General features: G+C 35.5%; 1 protein-coding gene across 1 annotated transcript in view; it reads left to right on the top strand.

The window, feature by feature from the left end:
• LOC125498303 (cyanidin 3-O-glucoside 7-O-glucosyltransferase (acyl-glucose)-like) overlaps positions 1 to 19161 on the top strand; it is a 54967-nt gene extending 35806 nt beyond the window's left edge. Inside the window, exons 4-13 of the mRNA XM_048646385.2 lie at positions 6497 to 6572; positions 9036 to 9107; positions 9933 to 10020; positions 11503 to 11689; positions 12220 to 12335; positions 13315 to 13508; positions 14744 to 14763; positions 14853 to 14922; positions 15033 to 15123; positions 18029 to 19161. Of these exons, the coding sequence (XP_048502342.2) occupies positions 6497 to 6572; positions 9036 to 9107; positions 9933 to 10020; positions 11503 to 11689; positions 12220 to 12335; positions 13315 to 13508; positions 14744 to 14763; positions 14853 to 14922; positions 15033 to 15123; positions 18029 to 18257 (1143 nt within the window). The 3' untranslated portion in view covers positions 18258 to 19161. The remainder of the gene's footprint in view (positions 1 to 6496; positions 6573 to 9035; positions 9108 to 9932; positions 10021 to 11502; positions 11690 to 12219; positions 12336 to 13314; positions 13509 to 14743; positions 14764 to 14852; positions 14923 to 15032; positions 15124 to 18028) is intronic.
• Positions 19162 to 21463: the final 2302 nt, after the last annotated feature.

The following is a 21463-nucleotide window of genomic DNA, read 5'->3' as shown; positions in this document are numbered from 1 at the left end:
CCAAACACCGTATAATGAGTTCTAGAGTATTAGGAGAAGAGACAGAGGAAATCAGAAATTCACTGGGTGCCATTGACCTAAATGGGGACTATGCAGCGAGCTTAAAAGGTAGTAAATGTGAGGAAAATAAGGAATGGCTCCAACAAAGTGTTATTGGCGTAGCGTCATCCTCACAATCACCTCGAATCATTATGGAAGGCATCCTAGCTAATGGAGTGAACTATTTGTCAACAAAGTCAATGGGAGGAATGATGCATTTGATCACCTTCAACACCCTGGAAGACAAAGTGGCCATGTTGGAGTCCACATGGCTCGATCAATGGTACTTAGCACTCAGAGATGTCGACAAGAAGAGTGCATCATTATGGCGAGAAACCTGGATCAAGGTGTATGGTGTTCCATTGATGTGCTAGAAATATGGAAACTTCTTTGACATAGGAAGTGTGTTTGGAAAAGTTATCTCTGTCAATTACCAAGAGTATGATTGTGCAAAAATTCTTGTCCTTACTGACTGCCTTTTTGATATAAATTGCAAAATCGCCCTAGAAATAGAAGGGGACTACTTCCCAGTTCATGTGTCAGAGGTGAAATTTCAAATCTATCATGCATGTAGTGTAGATGAAGTCAAGGGGGGGACAACACACCAGCAAGATCAGAACTCATCTGACGAAGATTCCTCCTGCAAAGGAAGTCCAATCATTGCACCATCCATCGAAACCCCAGCAAACCCTGCAAAAGATAACCTCGAAATTCCCCCAATCATCCCAATTAATCCGCCTATCCACAGCTCCCCATCACCTGACCCTTCCAATTCCCTTGAAACAACAAAAACCCCTTACCAAGAAACTCTTCATATTCCTAACAGCAACACATCATTAATATCCCAGCCTGGTCCCCATAACCTCTCTCCCCAATATGATAACACCATTCACTTATCAGTAAATAATATAGCCCACCTTCCGTCCCCTGGGCCTGTACCCCCCCAAAGCCTAAAAAAGCTACCCGCAAATCCAAACTTCAAATAAATTTGGGCCACTCTTAAAAAACCAAAACAATAACCAACCTTCAGACTCCTCTCTATCATTGGGCTCTTCCTCTAGCTCTGGGCCTCTATTGTCACCAGGCTTTGAACATAATGTCCCACCACTTACAAAAATAGCCCAAGAAAGAAAACGCATGAAAAAAATGGAGAAGAAAAGAAAATTGAAACTTGCTGCCTCAGCCAATGCTCAAGCTCTTCAAGAAAAGAGCTCAGACTCCAGATCCTGGTCCATTAAAGTGGACGATGTGCTTGAAATGGCAAACGTGCTGGGATTATCCTTCGATGGATCAGAAGCAGACCTCAGAGGTAGGATTAATAAAATCCTCAAGGAGCAATATCAAGCCTGGAAAATCTGCCGCCAGTAAGTTCCCCCCACCTTTTCTCATAATCAACAAATCATGTCAATGAACATCTTGTCTTGGAGCATAAGAGGTCTCAACGCAAGAATAAAAAGAAGCACCTTGCGTAAACTAATTCGCACACATAGTCCCAAATTTACTTTCATCCAAGAGTCAAAAATGGAAGAATGTAATCAGAAAGTCTTGAAATCATTGTGGCATGTAGATGACGTTGAGTGGTGTTTTAGCCCTTCAATAGGGAACTCAGGGGGGATTGTGACAATCTGGAACAAAGAGTACTTTATCCTGGACTCATCAATGGTGGAACGCAATTGGATTGCCATAAGCGGAATCATCCCATCCTTAAACTTCAAATGTTGCCTGGTGAACATTTATAACCCTTGCAGTACAGAAGAAAGGGCGATGGTATGGAACTCCCTCACTGATTTATGAAATGGACTACAAGTACCCATACTCATACTTGGAGATTTTAACGAAATCATAGACCCAAAAGAAAGAGGCAGTGGCTATATATCTCAATCTGGGGCCTCCGACTTCAAAACCTTTATCCAAACAACCCAACTCACAGAAATACCAGCTTCAAATGGCTGGTTTACATGGTTTAGGGGCTCCGCAAAAAGTAAATTGGATAGATTGCTCGTAAACCCTGAATGGTTATCCATGTACCCATCTCTCCAGGTATCAATCTTGAAAAGAAGTTTGTCGGATCATTGCCCCCTTCTAGCCAAGACTGATGTTTTAACTGGGGCCCAAAGCCTTTTCGCTTTCAAAACTGCTGGCTCTCTCACCCGGGATGCATGAAGATAATCAAGGAAATATGGGCTGGGCAGGAACATAAAACCCTATCCGAAAAATTGAAGCTCGCAAAGAAAAAGCTCAAAGACTGGAACATAACTGAATATGGTCTCATAGATCAAAAAATCGAAATGTTGGAGGAAAGAATAAACACCATGGACCGTATCTCAAATGACATAGATCTCTCAAATCAAGAGATCATGGAGCGCAAGGAGGCCCAACAAGATTTGTGGCTTTAGATGAAAAGAAGGGAAGCGTATTGGGCCCAAAATTCTAGAGCGAGATGGATCAAGGAGGGGGACAAAAACACTAAATATTTTCACACCTTAGCCTCAATGAGAAAGAGAAAAAACACAATCGCTGGTTTATTCACTAACGGTTCATATATTGTAGATCCTGCAGGTATATATCATGAAGCAGTTACCTATTTCAAAGCCACTTTCAAAGAAGAATATTCCACTCGCCCGATTTTTGAGGGACTCACTTTCAACAAACTTTCACCTGAGCAAGCCTCCTCCCTAGTGGCTCCATTCAGTCAGGAGGAAATAAACGAGGCAGTGAACTCATGTAATGCACAGAAAGCTCCAGGGCCGGACGGGTATAATTTCAAATTCATAAAAGAATCATGGGAGGTGATCAAGGAGGACGTCTACAAAATTTTCGAGGAGTTTTGGACATCAAGCAAATTGCCGAGAGGATCAAATGTGGCGTTTGTTGCGCTAATTGCAAAAATAGATAATCCAATGGGTCTGAAAGACTATAAACCAATAAGCATGGTGGGCTGCATATACAAGATGATCTCAAAACTGCTTGCAAGGAGACTACAAAAAGTAATGAACTCATTGGTGGGCCCACATCAATCATCTTTTATTGCAGGTAGACAGATACTAGATGGAGCTTTGATTGCTGGAGAAATTATTGAATCCTGTAAGAAGAAAAAAATCAAATCCACCATTCTCAAGGTGGACTTTCACAAAGCATTTGATAGCGTATCCTGGAGTTTCTTAGAATGGACTTTGATTCAGATGAATTTTCCGGAATTATGGCGATCCTGGATTCTCTCATGTGTGAAAAGTGCAGCGGCATCAATACTTATAAATGGCTCACCAACATCTCCGGTCAAGCTTCATCGAGGTCTTAGACAAGGGGACCCACTATCCCCCTTCCTTTTCAACTTGATCGTGGAAACACTCAGTTTGATAATCCAAAAGGCTACGACGATGGGACTATGGGAAGGAGTGGGAATCTCTAACGGCGGCTCAAAAATATCTCGTTTACAGTATGCTGATGACACCATTATTTTTTGCCCTCCAAGACTTGATTATTTGCTCAATATAAAAAAAGTACTCATCATCTTTCAAGCTGTGTCTGGTCTACAGGTTAATTTTCACAAAAGCTCCCTCATTGGCATTAATATGGATGATCAATGGATGCAACAAACGACTGAAATCTTGATGTGCAGAACTGGCAAACTACCCTTTACTTACCTTGGATTACCTTTAGGTGGTAACATGTCAAGGATGGAACCTTGGGCTCCAATCATTCAAAAAATAGAAAAGAGGTTGGCTTCATGGAAGGGTCGCATGCTATCAATCGCAGGAAGACTAACACTGATCAAAGCCTCAATATCCAGTCTTCCTTTATACTACATGTCCCTTTTCCCGGCCCCAAAAGGGGTGATCGAAAAAATAAACAAACTACAGCGAGGCTTTCTTTGGAGCGGCGGGTCAGGAAAGAAATATCTGGCATTGGTGGATTGGAATTATCTGGAGAGGCCGAAATCCCTTGGAGGCCTGAGTTGTGGGAGTATCCTCCATAGGAATTCGGCCCTAATGTTCAAATGGGCTTGGAGATTGGTTAATGAACCAAAGGCCCTCTGGAGGAGCATAGTGTACGAAAAATATGGTTATGGGCCTCTCTTCCAACTACATGAGCTCTCAACCCCAAAACGTGGAGGTCCGTGGAGAGCTATATGCTCTACTATATTACAACACCCACATCTCTCAGCATGGGTAAAGTCAAAAATTATGAAAAAAATTGGAGATGGAAGTTCAGCTCTTTTCTGGCACGATTTTTGGGTGGGCTCAGGCCCATTAAAATCTACATTCCCGAGACTGTTTGCTATAGCTGCATCCCCCCACGAAACAATAGCAGAGTCCGGATTTTGGGTCGAAGACTCTTGGTGCTGGAATTTATCTTGGGCCAGACCTCTAAGAGCTAGAGACGAAGCGGATTGGGCAAACCTTCAGACGATGCTAAGCCCAGTCCATCCGGCCTTGAATAGCGAGGATTGTTTTATATGGCTTCCAAATAAAAATGGAATATTCTCTGTGAAATCTTTATCCCTTGAACTCACAAAAACTGTCTCACACCTCAAATCTACCGTCACAAACCCAAAAAAAGATTTGGAGTGGCCTAGTTCCTCCTAGAATTGAACTCTTCACATGGTTTGCCCTCCTTGGGAAAATCAACTCCAAAGAAAAGCTCATGCGATTGAACATTATTCCCCCAAGTGAGGCAACATGTGTTCTATGTAATTCCATGGTGGAAAGCCCTGACCACCTACTGTTGACATGCCCCTTCTCATGGAGAATCTGTAATTGGTGGTTGCAAGTATGGGGTCTGAACTGGATCTTCCCATCAAGTCTCTCGGACGCTTTCAATCAGTGGCAATGTGTGGGTAAAAATCTTTTCCTCAAAAAAGTGTGGGTCGCAATTTTCCCAATTATAATATGGTCGATTTGGAAGGAACGCAACTCCAGAATTTTTCAAAACTCCTGCTGCACACCGACGGAGGTACATGATCTCATTCTCACACGATTATGCTGGTGGATTAAGGGGTGGGGGGACCCTTTCTCCTTCTCCATTGCAGATGTTATTCGGAATCCTAGATGTTTGGCTTGGCCAAATAAAAGCAGCACGAATCCGAGGCTCTAGCTAGTAAAACCTATGCGTATGTGGGATCCTCCAAGTCCTCAGGCCCTAAAGTGGAATGTTGATGCATCCATCCACATCCCGAGACAATCGGCAGCCATAGGAGGGGTTCTCCGAGATCATAAAGGGGCCTTCAAATGTGTTTTTTCGAGCCCAACTCCATTCATCGAAATAAACTCAGCCGAGATTCTCGCAATATTCAGAGCAATTCAGATAACATCAAGATTCGAATACATCAAAGCATCAAGACTCATCATAGAGTTTGATTCCATTAATGCGGTAAGGTGGAGTAACGAAGATAGTGGAGGCCCATGGAATCTGAACTTCCAACTGAATTATATTCGCAATGCAAGAAGGAGTTGGAGGGATCTTTCAATCATTCATAAGGGCCGAGAGTCCAATATTGTAGCTGATACCCTTGCCAAGCAAGGTCTCATACGTGAAAATGAATTTCTGGCTTGGCTATGAATATGTAAACCGCCAAGTTCTAAATGATGGGTGTAGAATGAAATATGTTGCTATGTAATTGTATGATTTGGAGTCTTAATCTCCCAGAAATGAAATATCCCAAATTATCAAAAAAAAAAAATTTGTTAATTTAAGTCAAATTTGGAACAAGCTTGGAGTCTTGGATTTCTACTGTTATCTTTACTCTTTATGCTCTGCTTCTTTTTTTTTTTTAATATATCTTCATTTTTGTGTGTTTGATATGTTTAGTTATCTTTTGATTCAATGTCGAATCGAAGTTCTTGGTTAAAAATCTATGTAATCTTTTTCCATATGACTCAAGGGCCCTGAGTATGAGAATTAAAGCAGGACCTCGATAATGTTAGCCACGCCCCTGTCTCTTGTACAACTTCTACTATAAAAGTAGAATCACAACTTGTAAATTATTCATTAAATATAATTAAATTCATTTTGATTTTACACAATTAATTTCTCTCTTAACATCTGAGAAAGCTTATTGATATTTTCATGGCAGAAATGAAACTTAATTCATGAGAACTAACAACTAGAGTTAAAAATTAAATTAATATCAACTTACTAGGTGTTGTTTGGCTAGCATTACATTGAAAAGTTAAAATGTGTATGCATAAACTTTAAAAAGTAACATGATATAAAATAAACGATCTACTTCTACTATTGCCAAATGATTTGAGCATGGTACCTCCTCGATCTCTATCAAATTTATCACAAAATCACTATTCCTTTCTCTTTGATTTTTTCGTCTCATGGTTCACTCAAGTACATAGTTGCTACAGATTCAGATCTCCTTATCATTTATCGAACATTCAATTAGCTAGTGTTTGTGCTGGCGAGTGCATAGTGTTGAAGTAACATTGTAGTTTTTTTTTTTTTTTTGCAGGAAGATGTTCAATTGATGGTCGACTTAGGATTAGATGCATACAGATTCTCCATCTCATGGTCAAGAGTGATCCCAAGTATATGTTCTTTCCGACTATTAGTTTCACAAATATCTCTAAATTGTAAAAAAAAAAAAGATTTTTTTTGTTTAACACATTAGTTAATTATACAAAAAAAAAAGCAAAAAAAATGATAAGATCTATCTTCCTATTTTATAAACTTTCTAACTAGCAACTTAAGATACTTTTGATTTAATTTGTTACTCATATACTCCATCCATCCCATAATACTCCATATCTCTTGTTTTTATTTTCGAACATTACTTTTTACTTACTCTCTCCACCTTTTTACATGGATTTTTGACACCATCATTTAATATTCATCAACTCTCATTGGTTGGGTATAACAAAAAGCAATTTTTACCCTCTCTCTCCTCTTTTCATATGCCAACTCATTTATTGTTCTCATTCTTTTTCATTGCTTTATAACAATAATTTCAAAAAAAAACAACTCCCAATTTAAGTACATAACAATCAAGCAGCACAACCTCCCTCCCCCCGCGGAAGGCTGCCTAATTATTCTTAGTTCACCGCCGGTATTCCATGAACCATTTGAAAATATTTTATCGATTAGTAAATGCACATTTTTAAGTTTTTGAGAGTTAAAAGAATTTGATTTCTCGATCCTGTTGCTACCGCATTCCAACAAGTAAGGGAGCCCTCGAAAGGCGCCGAACCTTTATGAAGAAGCTAGTAACGAAAGAACTTCCTTAAAAGGTTAAAAACGAGTATTGTTTCCTTAATTCTTGTCCCCAAAATGAAACATGAATTATGAAAATGGGATGGAGGAGTAAGAGGAAAATAAAAACTTTTTATTTATTTAAATAAATATTGAATAGAAAAAGGTGATTTAGGAAAAATAATGGAGCATAATTGGTGAAAGAACATTAAATGTAACCCTTGGGGTTGAATAAACAAAGCAAAGAATAATCTCAAGAAGCAAATAAATGATGATATAATTTTTCTAGGCAAATCACGAAAAAATATGTGGATTTAAATATAGAACCAAATACTGTATTTTGGGACACCCAAAATAGAAATGAAGCACTATATTGTGGAACGGAGGGAATATAATAGTAATACTTTTCTTTTTTTGAAAGTAAATAGTAATTTTAGTGCATTCAAAATTTATCAATTGGGACATCAAGATCTCTAAAACAAAACCTCAGTGACAGGAAACCTCTCAAAACCTTCAACGACCCCAGATCCAAGTATATGTTTTAACATCAGTTTAGTTGTATCCGGATCCAATTATCTTTACGATTTTGTCTATGGTTGTGCTTGAGCATTATTTAGTAGTGATAGGTGTGAAATAGAAGGATCTTGGTTTTCTATGACAAGGAAATATCTAAGAAATTTGGTCAATAGAGAAATCTTTCCTGGAATTTGCCGTTGTTTGGTAGATAAGTATCTTTAGGGGTTCGAGTGTTGGGTCAGATGAGAGAAGATTCTCCATTAGGCTAGAAATTATATCTGTTGTGGATCGGTCTTCTAGGTTAGGGGTTACAAGCTAAGGTTGGATCTTTGGATCCGAATGTTGGGTGAATTATATCAATACAAGTCACCCCAACTTTACGTAATGCCTTCAGGAGTCATCACACTTAAAAAATACATCTTGTGGGGATCCTCCAGTTTGATTTGGGCAATTTTCGACCTCCAGACATTTTGAGTTTCAGCCTCGCGAGGCAAAACTCTGGATACTCTCTTAGCAGGGTCATAATTCACCAAAAGATGTGACTTATTTTGATAGAGTTAAATCTATTCTTGGGGTCTCAACCACCAGCTTAAACTTTTGATTGAGTTGGTCCTTTGACATGGTATCAAGAGCCAGCGTGACAAAAAGGTCACGGGTTCGAATCTCATCCACCCCTCCTTTCTCAGTCGAATATTTAACCTCGTGTATGAGGGAGACATGTGCTGCATCCACACTTCAAGCCCAAAGGGCTCTTGCGTGAGGGGGCGTGATAGAGTTAAATCTATTTCTAGGGCCTCAACCACCAGCTTAAACTTTTGGTTGAGTTGGTCCTTTGACATATTTGTTAGTTCAATTAGTAGAATCCCATGAAGATTATTCTGTTCAAGGACGACCTTAGATTTATCATCTCTGAAGATTGACTGGGTTTAATATCTCAACAAACTCCCTCTCATTATATCAGGTCTTTTTCTCCAAGACATATAAGTATATTACCCAATCCCACCAAAAATTGCCCAAGAAAAGTTTTATTTGGATTGGGAAAGTAACAAGTTGGTTTTTTTCATAGGGTATGTAAGAGCAAGTGAGGCTCAATTTAGTGTTCATTAATTGCTTTATGTTATTTCATGTTTGGTTGTAATATCTTTGGATTGTGATTTGGTTTTTAATTAATGCAAAAATTTTTGATATCAAAAGAAAAATTATCAATTGAATTGATACTTAAGAATCTTGCCTTTCTACGACCCCTAAAAAAACTTGTCACTCAACTTTCTACTTCTTATTTGCAGATGGAAGAGGGCCTATCAATCAAAAAGGGGTAGAATATTACAATAATCTAATCAACGAATTAATCAGTAACGGTAAGTTTGAAAACACATTTATATCTCTGTTCTATAAGGAAAGAAGGCGACTCCAATACCCCCATTAAAAAAAAGACATCTCGATTTTACTAAAAAAATTTACATAAAATCACAAATAAACTGACTATTAGTTCTTTACATGGAAATATTAGCTTTCAAAATAAACATTATCAACTTTCTAAAAATTCTTAATTCAATAGCAAAACTGATCCCTTTCCATAATTTAGTGTTACAAACAACTCTACAATTTTTTGTTTTAAAAATTGTATGCAAAACACCCTAGAGAAACTCTCGATTGTTCATCTTCACCCTTCCATAATCTTCTTCCTTTTCTAGATTCCAATAATTGTTACTACTTTATTTATACGCAGAAATTTATATGCTTTCTTACACATCACGTGCACATAATGCTATATAAATTATCATAACCAAAATTATAGCGAGCTCTGCCCAATTCAAAATCAGTCTATATATTTTTGTTCAGATCATCATACAAAATTAAAGTAGCGTTTCTAGTAAGAAAGTAATTAATTAATGGAATAGTGTATTGGAAACAAAAACATCATCGTCCATTTGTGATAATATACCTACAAAGGCTACGATCATGTCATATGTTGGGTTTTTATAAAGTACTTGTTTTTATAACTATACTACAAAAGATTTATTATTCACAACAAAAAAAATGTTTAGAATAATTCTAATTTAGGCATTTCTATATCATAATATACTAGAAATACAAAATTTTAAATAGGAATATGATGTCAGTCCTACTTTCATCCGCTAATAACATAAAATCTAACGTAAAGTTTCGTTCTTATTGATTAGGAATTCAACCACATGCAACTTTGGTACATTGGGATCACCCACAAGCACTTCAGGATGCTTATGGAGGGTGGACTAATCAACAAATTGTGTACTAGTTCTTGTGATTTTGGCCTTAATTTTGATCGATGAGCTAAAAGCCTACATAACTATTTAGAATGTTGGTTTGTGGAGTTAACTCAAATTGGGTCTTTTTTTATTATTAAGGATGGAACTAACGTTGAAAAGTTTACCGGTAAGGACCTATATTGAAAGAAAGTTATAATATCGTTAAAAAAAAAAAAGTAAAGCAAAAAAAGCCAGATTTGTTCCGCCAAAAAAGTAGGCTTTAAATATTCTTAGAGTTGTCAATCTTAACAACTTTGTGAGAGAGATAGAGACATAGAGAGAAAGAATTACATGTGACTGGCTTTTCTAATATCAAAAAATATTAAAAGAGACGGTCTAATTTTAATATAAAAATAGACTTAGTCACTAAATAGATTAAATTAGTGACTAAAGAAATTAACTTAGTCACTGTTGAGCTAATTCTCTTTTTAATATTGAGCTTACTATTACCTAATTTTAATTTAAAAATAGGCGGTCTCTTACAAGACAAACTCTTCTAATATTTTTATTCTTTCTACATAATTGAGTTTATTATACTTTCATGATATTTATCTCTCATGAGGTTAAAAATAAATTTTAGGGTTAGTCTATCATTTTCCAAAATGAAATATAATGTACTATTTCTTTAAAAAGAAGTTGAAACATTAAAAAGTAACTTTACGGTATTTATGTACATATTTAGCCATAAAAGTAATTTGTAATATATTAGTAAATTATAAAAGAAAAGAAAATCCACCCGGTACAATAGTAGAATGGAGCTAATATATATAATACGTCATACGCTTGGGAAAATATAGATGAATAAATATTAAATAATTGTCAATATGTTAATGGAAGGAATTTGTCAAATTGATTGGATATTATATATTTTAACTAGTTTTTATTTCTGTGCTATGTTCCGGGTAATTATATCTTTCACTTATCAATATTTTATTTGAAATTATAACACCAAACATTACTTAGTTTAGTGATTAAGAGTTTAGTATATAAGATTAAAATCACCTTTTTAATATATTTGTATAGATTTTGCAAGCCAAGCGTTACAAGGGATAATAAGGAAACTTTTACTGCCTCTAAATCTATACAAATGTATTAAATGGCGTGCATGCATAAACAAGAAACCGTGTCACATGTCGCTCTCTCTAGGGAGTTTTGGTTCATGTAATCCATGTATAATAATTTTTTTTGGAAATTGCATTGTATAAGGATTTGATCTTGAGACCTCAAGTACTTATACTAAAGTTTTAACCACTAGACTAAGTTGTATTTAGTGTTAAAATCATAAAATACTATATTAATAAATCAAAATATTTTCTTACCCGGAGCATAACCCGAACCTAATAACTAGTTAAAACTTCAATTGGTGGGAATTAGAATTGTATGCATTTACAAGTATTCCACAACTTTCTTTGAGATATATTGTAATTATTTTCATTGGTTTCTATGTATTCTTATGAGAAAACAGGAGAGACTTCACAACATTTGCAGATGTATGTTTTAAAGAATTTGGTGATAGAGTTTTATATTGGACAACAGTCAATGAGCCAAATTTCATTGCACCAATTTTTTACAAGTCATCACCATATATTGCTGCCCACCACCTTTTGTTAGGGCATGCATCAGTTGTAAATCTATACAGAGAAAAGTATCAGGTATCTATAAGTCCAGATTTATTTTATTTTTATTTTTTTGTGTCTAGAGAACCAAACGGACGGGAATGAGAATCGATCCCACGATTTTTTAAATCCGTGAGGGGGAGCTCTGATCAACTGAGCTATCCCTCATTCTCCATTTTTAATTTATTTTGATTGGTCATTTTGTCAAACACCCGGACCTTTTTTATCTGATTAATTGACCTTTTTTTTTAACATATATTTTGTTTACCAATTAACCATTTTTGTTTAATTTCACTATTAACGTTATTTGAATAACTTTTTCGTTATCTAACTTTTTATCCAATTGTTTTGGTAACTCACTAACTCTATAGTTATTTTGTTGAAGTAATCCCTAATCGACCTTTTGTACAAAAATATGCTTACTCTTTTTTTTGGAAATTTTTGTATCACGGTCGAATTGAATTTGCACAACTTCACAAATTTAAACAATAATTATTGTGTCTTGATAATTTATAAACCATTATTATTACTATTAACATGTAACAAGATCAATAAATGATTTGTAGGCAACGCAAAATGGAACTATTGGGTTAAATGTGTATACAAGCTGGTTTATCCCTGAAAAATCTACTCAAGAAGATCTGGACGCAACTGAAAGAGTTGCTAATTTTCGTATTGGTTGGTGAGTTTTAATCAATTAACTAGTGAATGCACCTTTCATACTTTTTTTGTCTAATAAGAAAAAATCGACGTCATAATATGATAATATTTGCATGAGATTTTGAAAAATAAACCTGGCTTAAAAGTTTGGGATGAAAGCAACAATTTTACTTTTTACAAGGCATTATTATTGGATGAGGGTTTATGTCTACAATAGTCTCTTGTCATTACTTATTACCATGAAAGTGTTAGTGATCTAACTAATTGTGTAAGTCTTTTAATGAGTAAGTAATAAGTATATTTATTCTAAAATTAACAATAATGTGATGTTGGATTCATGGTTAAATTCTAATTTTTCATTTCAAAAATCACGTGTTTAATACCTTATAACTATACAATGTTATTTTTTAATTGAGGGGGTTGACATGAAAATAGAACATTTAAATCATATCCTTAATTAGACTATATATTAGTATAGATTTATATGACTTAGTTTGTTCCATTTACTGTCATGACATTTTTTTAAGAGAAAAGCTATATGTAGCCTTTAGGGGTGCATATAAGAAGCTAAAAATAAAAATAAGTTGCATTAATTATTGATCATTTATTGCATCGTTTGATGCATAATTTTTCCATAAATTCACAATTTATTTCTATTTTATTGAGTACTCCCTCTGTTTCAAAATATAAGTCGTCGTTTAAGGTTTTTTTCACACAAATTAAGAATTTAGTTAATTTTAGTTGGATTGATATTAAATATTGTATTGATAATACAAAATAACCTATAAGCTTATCTTGATAGTATAAAGTTGCATTTAATCATACATTGGTATTGTAGAATGCCTTATATTTTGAAATAAATTTTTTTAGCTAAAATGCCTTATAATTTGAAACAGAGGGAGTAGTGTATTTATATCTGATATGCAACTCTAAGAATTGCATATAGCATAATCTTTTTTTAAAGAGAGCACTGACATGAAACAATGTTACGTTATTATTAGGTTTGTTCATCCTTTAATTTTTGGAGATTATCCTGATATAATGAAGCAATCTTTGGGAAGGCGTCTTCCATCATTTACTGAGTATGAAACCAAGCTAGTGAACAGCTCATTTGACTTCATTGGAGTAAATTGCTATACTGCCTCAGTAGTCACAGATGATCCCGGTAAAGATGGCATGGCAGCTAACTACATTGGTATGGAGAAGTACGAAAATTGAAAATTTACTTTGACCAACAATAGATTTTCTTGAAGTTACTATGCTAATAAAATTTATCGATGTGACATTAATACTTTAATAGTCATGGGGTTGATCCCATTCCCTCCCACCTACGAGGCTTGGCCTCTTGAGTTAGACGGATGAAGATTTCCTTTATCATTCCCGCTTTAACTTTTAAAGGCCTAATTTGCAAAGATGAAGTGGTTTTACCTTTTTATTTTAATAAATGGATCGGAGAGGTCATGATTAAGAAAATAACTGTATTAAGATTTAAGAGCGAGCAATTGATATTATTGGACATGCCCGCGTGCCTTACAAAAAATATACTCTTTTTGAAGATTAACTAATTTTTTTTTACGCATTTAGGTATTCATTTCATTCAGCATATTTAATGATCAGTTAGTTTTTCGAGATTTTATACCATATAATCCTGTTTTTTTTTTAGAGTTTTTCTATAACAACTCGAAACTCTTGTGTTTGCACACCTTCCTAAAAATATCAACTTGTAAAATTCATGAAAGTGTGACGATTTGGGGAACAATGTGTATTCTTTAGGTGACCATCTTCTACTCTTAAACACCCATGCACCCAGAACACTCTTGCGAAATTATCATCTATACCCCTACATTATATGGTATCGAAGAAGACACTTTGTTAAGCATATGTAAATTTGAAACTAAGTGTAGGGATGTAGGGGTGTTTCAGTAGGAATCTTAAAAACTGTCATATTAAGAATTATAATCATTAAGTTTAGTAAGGTTTTACGTACAAAAGGAGTTCAAACATGAAGGTATTTGAGAAAAGGCACCTAATGACCTAAAACATAGTATAAAATCCCTAGTAGTATTTTTTAAGCTTTCAATCGAGTATTACATATATTTAATTGATATAGTATAAAAAGCTATTTCTGGGACTCCAACTATCAGCTTAAACTTTTGATTGGGTTGATCCTTTGACATGGTATCAGAGCCAGCATGACATAAAGGTCATGGGTTCAAATCTCATCTGCTCCTCATTTCTAAGTGGAATATTTAGCGCTAGGTATGAAGGAGACTTAAGCTGCATCCACACATCAAGTGCATCTATTATAATCCATAGTATATATCTGCATATCTAATCTTACTTTCTACAATAGTATATATATATCTGCATATCTAATCTTACTTTCTAGCAAAAGCTAACGATATCTTCTACTTCTATATATTCTTTCAGATAAAGATGTTGGAGGAGTGGTGAGAATGCAAAACATTTAACCTTTTGTGCTATAATTTGTATATCGAAGCACATATATATCTAACTTTATCTATTATAAATCATGTAGTTTGTGCAAGGCGTATTGGAATATTTCAAAAGAGTTTATGGAAACCCTCCAATCTATATACACGAAAATGGTTTTTTAACCTCTTTACCTTTTCCATTATCTTGCCTTTGATTTTCTTAAAACAAGAATTAATATAGTTCATTCTCTTCTAATTTGTTTTCACTTCTTGAAATGTACTAGGTTTTCGGACATTTCGTAATGCATCATTAGATGACACATCAAGAATTCATTATTTAAATGCTTCTATGGGAAGCTTGCTTGCTGCTGCAAGGTACTACTACTACTACAACATATGATCAACATATCTATCTAATGCTATATAATAATTAAAGGCTAGTCTCTAAATAATTCGAGGTGTTGTCTTGACAATATAAGTATACTGTAGTGTACAATAGTGTTAAAACCCCAACTATACATGACTCAATTAAAACTATTTATTAGACTCGCTCCATGCTCCACATATGTGTTTTCTAAAAAAAAAAAACAAATTTGATTTCATCGATCGTCAAAGAGGCTTCGGCTGCACCGATCAATGAAGGACACTTGAATAGAAAAATTGACAAAGACAATCTCAATTATAAACCGCTTCAAAAAACAGTTCTAATTTTCGTTTAATATTCAGCAGTCTTAACTTTAAGGGTATTTACAAAGACGGTACAAATTAATCAGTAACCGCTCAAGAAGGTTGATTTTTTTTTTAACTATTTTAGTTTCTATCTTTTTCCTCCTTTTTCTTTCTCCTCCCTCCTCTACGCATCCTCTACCACCCTCCTCAACCGCCCTCCTCCTCCTCTTTCCTCGCCTCTCTCTCAGTTTCCTTTGCCACACCCACCTCTCCCCTAGTTTCTTTTTCATGTCGTTCCTTTTTAATGGAGACACTGTTACTTTATCTACACACTTTCTTTTTCATGTCGTTCCTTTTTAATGGATACACTGTTACTTTATCTATATAAGGTAAAATGCTCAATCATTACTCCCCACCTTTGTCCCACATGTGGTCCCTCACCAAATAAAATAACCCACTTAAAACCCTCCTCTACCTTGTTAAATATTAGGATGGGGTGTTTGATTTTTAATGCGTAACAATAGTCAACAATAAGATATAAAGGGAGAAAACAATGAAGAAGATGAATAAAAGACACAAGGATTTACGTAGTTCGGTCAATGTGACCTAGTCAACACGTGGGGGATTCAGAAGCTTTTCTATAGTCTTCATTGGAGAAACTTAGAGGTTTACAAAGGAGTCTTACAAAAGGCTTAAATGTTTTAATCACCCAATAGGGTACTTATAAGGACATATAGATCCCTAATAACCTTAAGAGAACCCTAAATTAATAAGAGCAACCGCCGTCAATTAATTTAAGAAATATCGCAAAAACGGAAAAATTTCCAAAAATCACGAAAACGAAAATTATTGTTCATGCCCGCCCGAGAAATACACCAAAAAAGAGGCAGTGAGTGTAGAATATGAGTCACCTACCCGGGAGATCCCAAATTTTCTTTTCGTCGATTTCAAAGGCAACACTTATAATTATTCACCTTGACTTTTAAATCCACGAAACCAAATACTGTGAAGTAATGCTCAGCCGAAAATAACTAATGTGAATCCTCCACCTTAAACAAAATACCATATGCCTACTACCTTTAATCAAAATAGTAACCTATTTAACTTGTGAACGATTGCCTTGCCAAACACAAAACTCCGAAACCTGAACCATCAACATGGCCTAGATTGAGAAAATAATGCCACAATGCTCAAGCATGCATCACCTAAATTGGCTCAACTCTCTTCAGAACTTCTTCATCTCAAAAAACCAAACTATAAACTATTTTAGAAGTTAAAAATTACATCAAAATTTTTAAATTGCAATTGTACTTTAACAAATCATAAAAGTACAAAATTGAGATAAGAAATAGCATAACTGAAAACAATCTTCTAATGCAATACCCAAGATTGCAATTTATTACAAAATCAATCTAACTTAGACTCCAAAAATAAAAATAATCAACATGATTTCTCGCTTTACGAACAATCTCAAAGGCATCTGTCATAAAGAGATCGTAGAAACCCAGTCCAAAATTTTTGTAACTTTAAAGTGAATCATCATAAAAAAATCAGTGTCAATGAAGTCTACATTGGCGGACTTCCCATCATCTAATTTACCACCATTTTTATTCTTCAATTTTCAGCACTCACATTTGATATTGCCCCTTTACACAACAATAGTTGCAAACTTTTCCTTTGTTATTCTTACCACCACTAACCAATAAAGCATCTGATTGAGATAGACCACTAGATTTAGCAATTAACATATTGTCAACTCCATTGAATCTCTTTGATTTAAGGCATTCCTAACATCATCAAATCTCAAATCATCCACACCATATAATAGGGTCTCATTAAAATGCTTATAAGAAGACGGTAAAGAACATAACAACCTAATAGCTCTATCCTCACTATCAATCTTAACATCAATATTTTGCAAATTCATAATTATAGAAAAGAACTCGTCATTGTGAAAGGAAAAAGGGTTGTATTATTATTAACGTAAAAGGGTATTTATAGTATATCATATAAAACCTAGCTTAGGTAGAACTAGGAAAACATATCCTAAACTAAATATAATACTAATAAATTCTATCTCTAAATAAACACTTGTAGATAGATATGTCCAGGTAAACACTTCTAGATAGATAGATTTAGGAAATACTCCTAAATCTATCCTAACATTCTAATATGTTTCCTTTTGTTTCTTTTTATAATCCTGTTCGTTTTTATACATTTTTCCGTTGTAAAAAAAAAGTGTTACATACATTGCATTAGAGGTGATCATGGGCCGGGCCGGGTTCGGACCGCGGCCGCGGCCAAAAAATTTTGCCCATTGGCCGGGCCGGGCCTAAATTCGGGCCGAATTTTTGTGTCGAAAGCCCGCTATTTCGGGCCGGGCTTAGCGGGCTTTTGCGGGAAAAAACGGGCCGGGCCAAAAAATAGACTAAAAAGTCGTTTTTAGCTTGCCCAAAGCCCGCCCAAAAACAAAAAAAAAAAAAGACCGGGCCAGCGGGCCGGGACAAAATGATCACCTCTACATTGCATTCATATATAACTTTGTGTCATCATGAATACATTTCATTTATTATGCAATAAATCAAGTGGCTTTATATGTTTTTGGTTGAAGGAATGGATCAAATGTAAGAGGATATTTTCAGTGGTCGTTCTTGGATTTGTTCGAGATAGATGGAGGCTACACATATGGTTTTGGCTTTTACTATGTCGACTTCAATAATCATGATTTGGAAAGAAGCCCTAAACGCTCAGCACATTGGTACTCTACATTCCTCAAAGGACAAAGATCTAGGCACAATGGAATCATTCACCAAATGGACAACTCAACTTTTATGTCTTAGTCATCTAAGAGCTTTTGAACTTACAAACTATAATAGCAATATGTTTCTGTTAAGAAGAAAAAAAGCACATCTTTGTTTAAGTGTTCATTTTCTTTTAGTAATCATACACACCGTCTTATTGGTTGCAATGCTTCCTATACAAGAATTATTGTAATTGTTTGATGTTTGTATTTTTATTTTATCTTCTAATAAAAATTGATGGTTGTTGTTGTTGTATATATGACGTTGAAGATGTTGATCCTAGTTCTAGTTATTTGGCAATACATATAACAAAGATTGAATTATCTTTTCAACAAAAAAAAAAAGGAAATATGAACTTTCAAAAAAAAATTGATGCAAAAAAAAAATTGATGCAAAAAAAAAAAAACTATAATATGGAAATTACCAATAATGAATTTTGATAAAGGGGCCCTAATACCAAGCGAGAACCTCTCATAATCTCATAAGTCAACACAACCTAAGCTAGAGGGTTGACACTTCGGCAATGGGAGGGGAGCGGGAAGGAAGGGTAAGAGGATTCCCTCCACAAAAGTTCCCTTAATAGGGATTGAATCGTCAACTATCTTAACTTGAGGTGGAAAGGTGTAATCTTTTCTACTAGACAAACATTAATTTGGTATAAATATTACCAATATATAAAGGTATACAATATATATTTTTCAATAATCCCCTCAATCGAAGATTAGATCACAATTGTGCAAGTTGTCAAGGTAGAGAACTTCAGGTTAACACAAAAGCTAAAAAAAAAAAGAGAAACAAGAAAATAAGCTAAGGAACTAGGCTTGGCAAGGACACACCCCCATCATCCTCATTTGGGATCCTAATTAATTCTAAAGGAGAACAATCAAGAATATAATTTTTAGAAGATTGAACCATGTCTTGGTTCACAATCCAATATAATCCGCTGCCCTATTTGCTTCCTGATACGTATGCATTATTTTAATCCTCTAATCGAAGTTGTTGATCCTTTCATGATATAAATTGATAAGAGGAACACATTCCCCAATCATTGTTCACTGTTGGCTAGAATTGGGACGCACAAGGTTACCAAATAAGATAGCAAGCTGTTGAATTTGCAAATATCGAGCAAATTCCTAGCCACGTTGCGACCTTCGACAAGCTAAAGAAGGCACCAAGAGCTTGGCTTTAAAGGTACATCATCATGCATAAAAAGCAAAAATAGGAGTAGTTAATGCCATTATCTTGAGGATGGAAAATCCATTAAGGTGTGGCATGACGACTGGCTAGGAATTGGGCCGATGCGCACTTGGGTTCAAGGGCCTCTAACTGAGAAAGAGATGAATTTAAAGGTTAGCGACTTAATCAAAGAGAATGATTGGAATCTGAATGAAATATCCATCACACTCCCCCCCCTTATTTAACCGACCGCATATATACACACCCTATCTCTTTTCATAACCAAAAAGATCGGAGTTATTCTAGCTTAGTGATCCAAGGTAAGTTCTCTCTTTCCTAAGCCTACACAATATACACACACATGAAACCATCTAAATAGGGGGGGGGAATGGATTTGGAAAATGAACACCTCCCCCAAACTTCGCTTCTTTGTGTGCCTTCTACGGTGGGATAGGATCCCTACCAAGCTTCTTCTCTATATACGTCACATAACTCCATCTCCTTTGTGCCCTTGTTGTAATACTAGTGAAGAGAGCTCCATTCATGTGATGCGGGACTGTGTAGTTACATCTCAAGTGTGGGAATTACCCCCCCCCCCCGGGAGTTTTGGGAACCTAATAACATAGCAGAGTGGTTGAATGGTCGATCCTGTTTCCTTATCTATGTTTCGAAATTTGGAAAGCTAGGAAAAGGGCTATTTTTGATGCAAAACCTTTTCCTCCTCCCCATCTTTTACTAAAATCCGTTATGTCCTTAGCTAAAGAATTCAGTGCATCTCAAAACAATAATGTTCCAACATCTCTCGCTGCTCAAGAGTGCGAAAGTTTCCCTCCCTTATGGGTCCATGTAAATATCGACGCATCGTTTGTTGACATTGAAACCAAAATATGCATAGCAGGTGTTATTCGCGACAAACAAGGATAATGGTGTAGTGTTTTTTATTGCTTGTCATATGCTTCTAACGTATTACATGCAGAGTTGTTAGCAATCCGTCAAGGGTTGCATGTAGCAAGTGAAGAAAATTATACACACCATGTCATCCACACCGATTGCAAGCAAGCAGTAAATAAGGTTGATAATACTAACCTGGAACATGAAGATTTTTATAGTGACATTGTCATGGATTGCAGGGAGCTGCTGCGGTATTACCAAGAGACGAGGTTATTGTTCATTAGAAGGAAAGATAATCAAGTTGCGGATGCATCATCGCATAGATGTAGGAGTGGAGGAGATGACCTTAATGTAATTCATCATATTCCCCTACCCCCTGATTACTGTATGGAGCTTTTAGACTCAGATTGTAATAGGCTATTTGCCATGACTATTTAATTTAATGTTACCGCTTGTTCACCAAAAAAAGGTATTATGTCTGTTTGAAGGATGTGCAGTGACCAAAGTTAGCCGAGAAGGCCGAGACAAATAGCACAATGGTCTTTGATGATGGCTCCACTCCCACTGGACCACAAGACCAGGCGAGCCTTTCGCTGCACCATGCGAGTTAAGTGCATATTGTACTTCATTAGGAGCATTCCAATTGACACAAACTTCAATTTTGTGTTGTTAGGTCATATCGTTCTTCATTTATATACGTGTCAAACTCCCACGAGTTTCATCAAAACATATTCGAAGAAAAGCGCCAAAGTCAATGGTGATTTCAACTCATCTCCAAAAAAAAAAAAGGCAAATGCATTTGCACCAATGCCATATATATCCACCATATAACACTACAAAAATACATCGGCTAAACTTTGGCTCTATTCTTTTGAACTAAATTGATGGAAATAAATTCAATTAGCTCACTCAATTCAATTTCATTCAATTCAGTTTAGTTCAATTCAATCTAAAAAAACAAGTCATTAATTCACGAGAAGAGTATGAATTGAATATGAATACTTGGGGTCAGGATGATTTCTTTTAACACGCATACGTCATAGATAAGCTAGGTATACGTTTGTAGGTGAGAATCAGAGAAGAAGTGTAGCGGGATCATTTTACCTGCCCGAATGACATCCCTATTAATGGACTATATAGTGTATGGCCTTAGAAATTATTTTGAGTGAGAGGGGGAG

Source organism: Beta vulgaris, chromosome 6 (assembly GCF_026745355.1).
Source record: "Beta vulgaris subsp. vulgaris cultivar EL10 chromosome 6, EL10.2, whole genome shotgun sequence".
In the NCBI taxonomy this organism is placed as follows: Eukaryota; Viridiplantae; Streptophyta; class Magnoliopsida; order Caryophyllales; family Amaranthaceae; genus Beta; species Beta vulgaris.
Note: the sequence above shows the minus strand (reverse complement) of the source record. Positions and strands in the feature narration are given on the sequence as shown.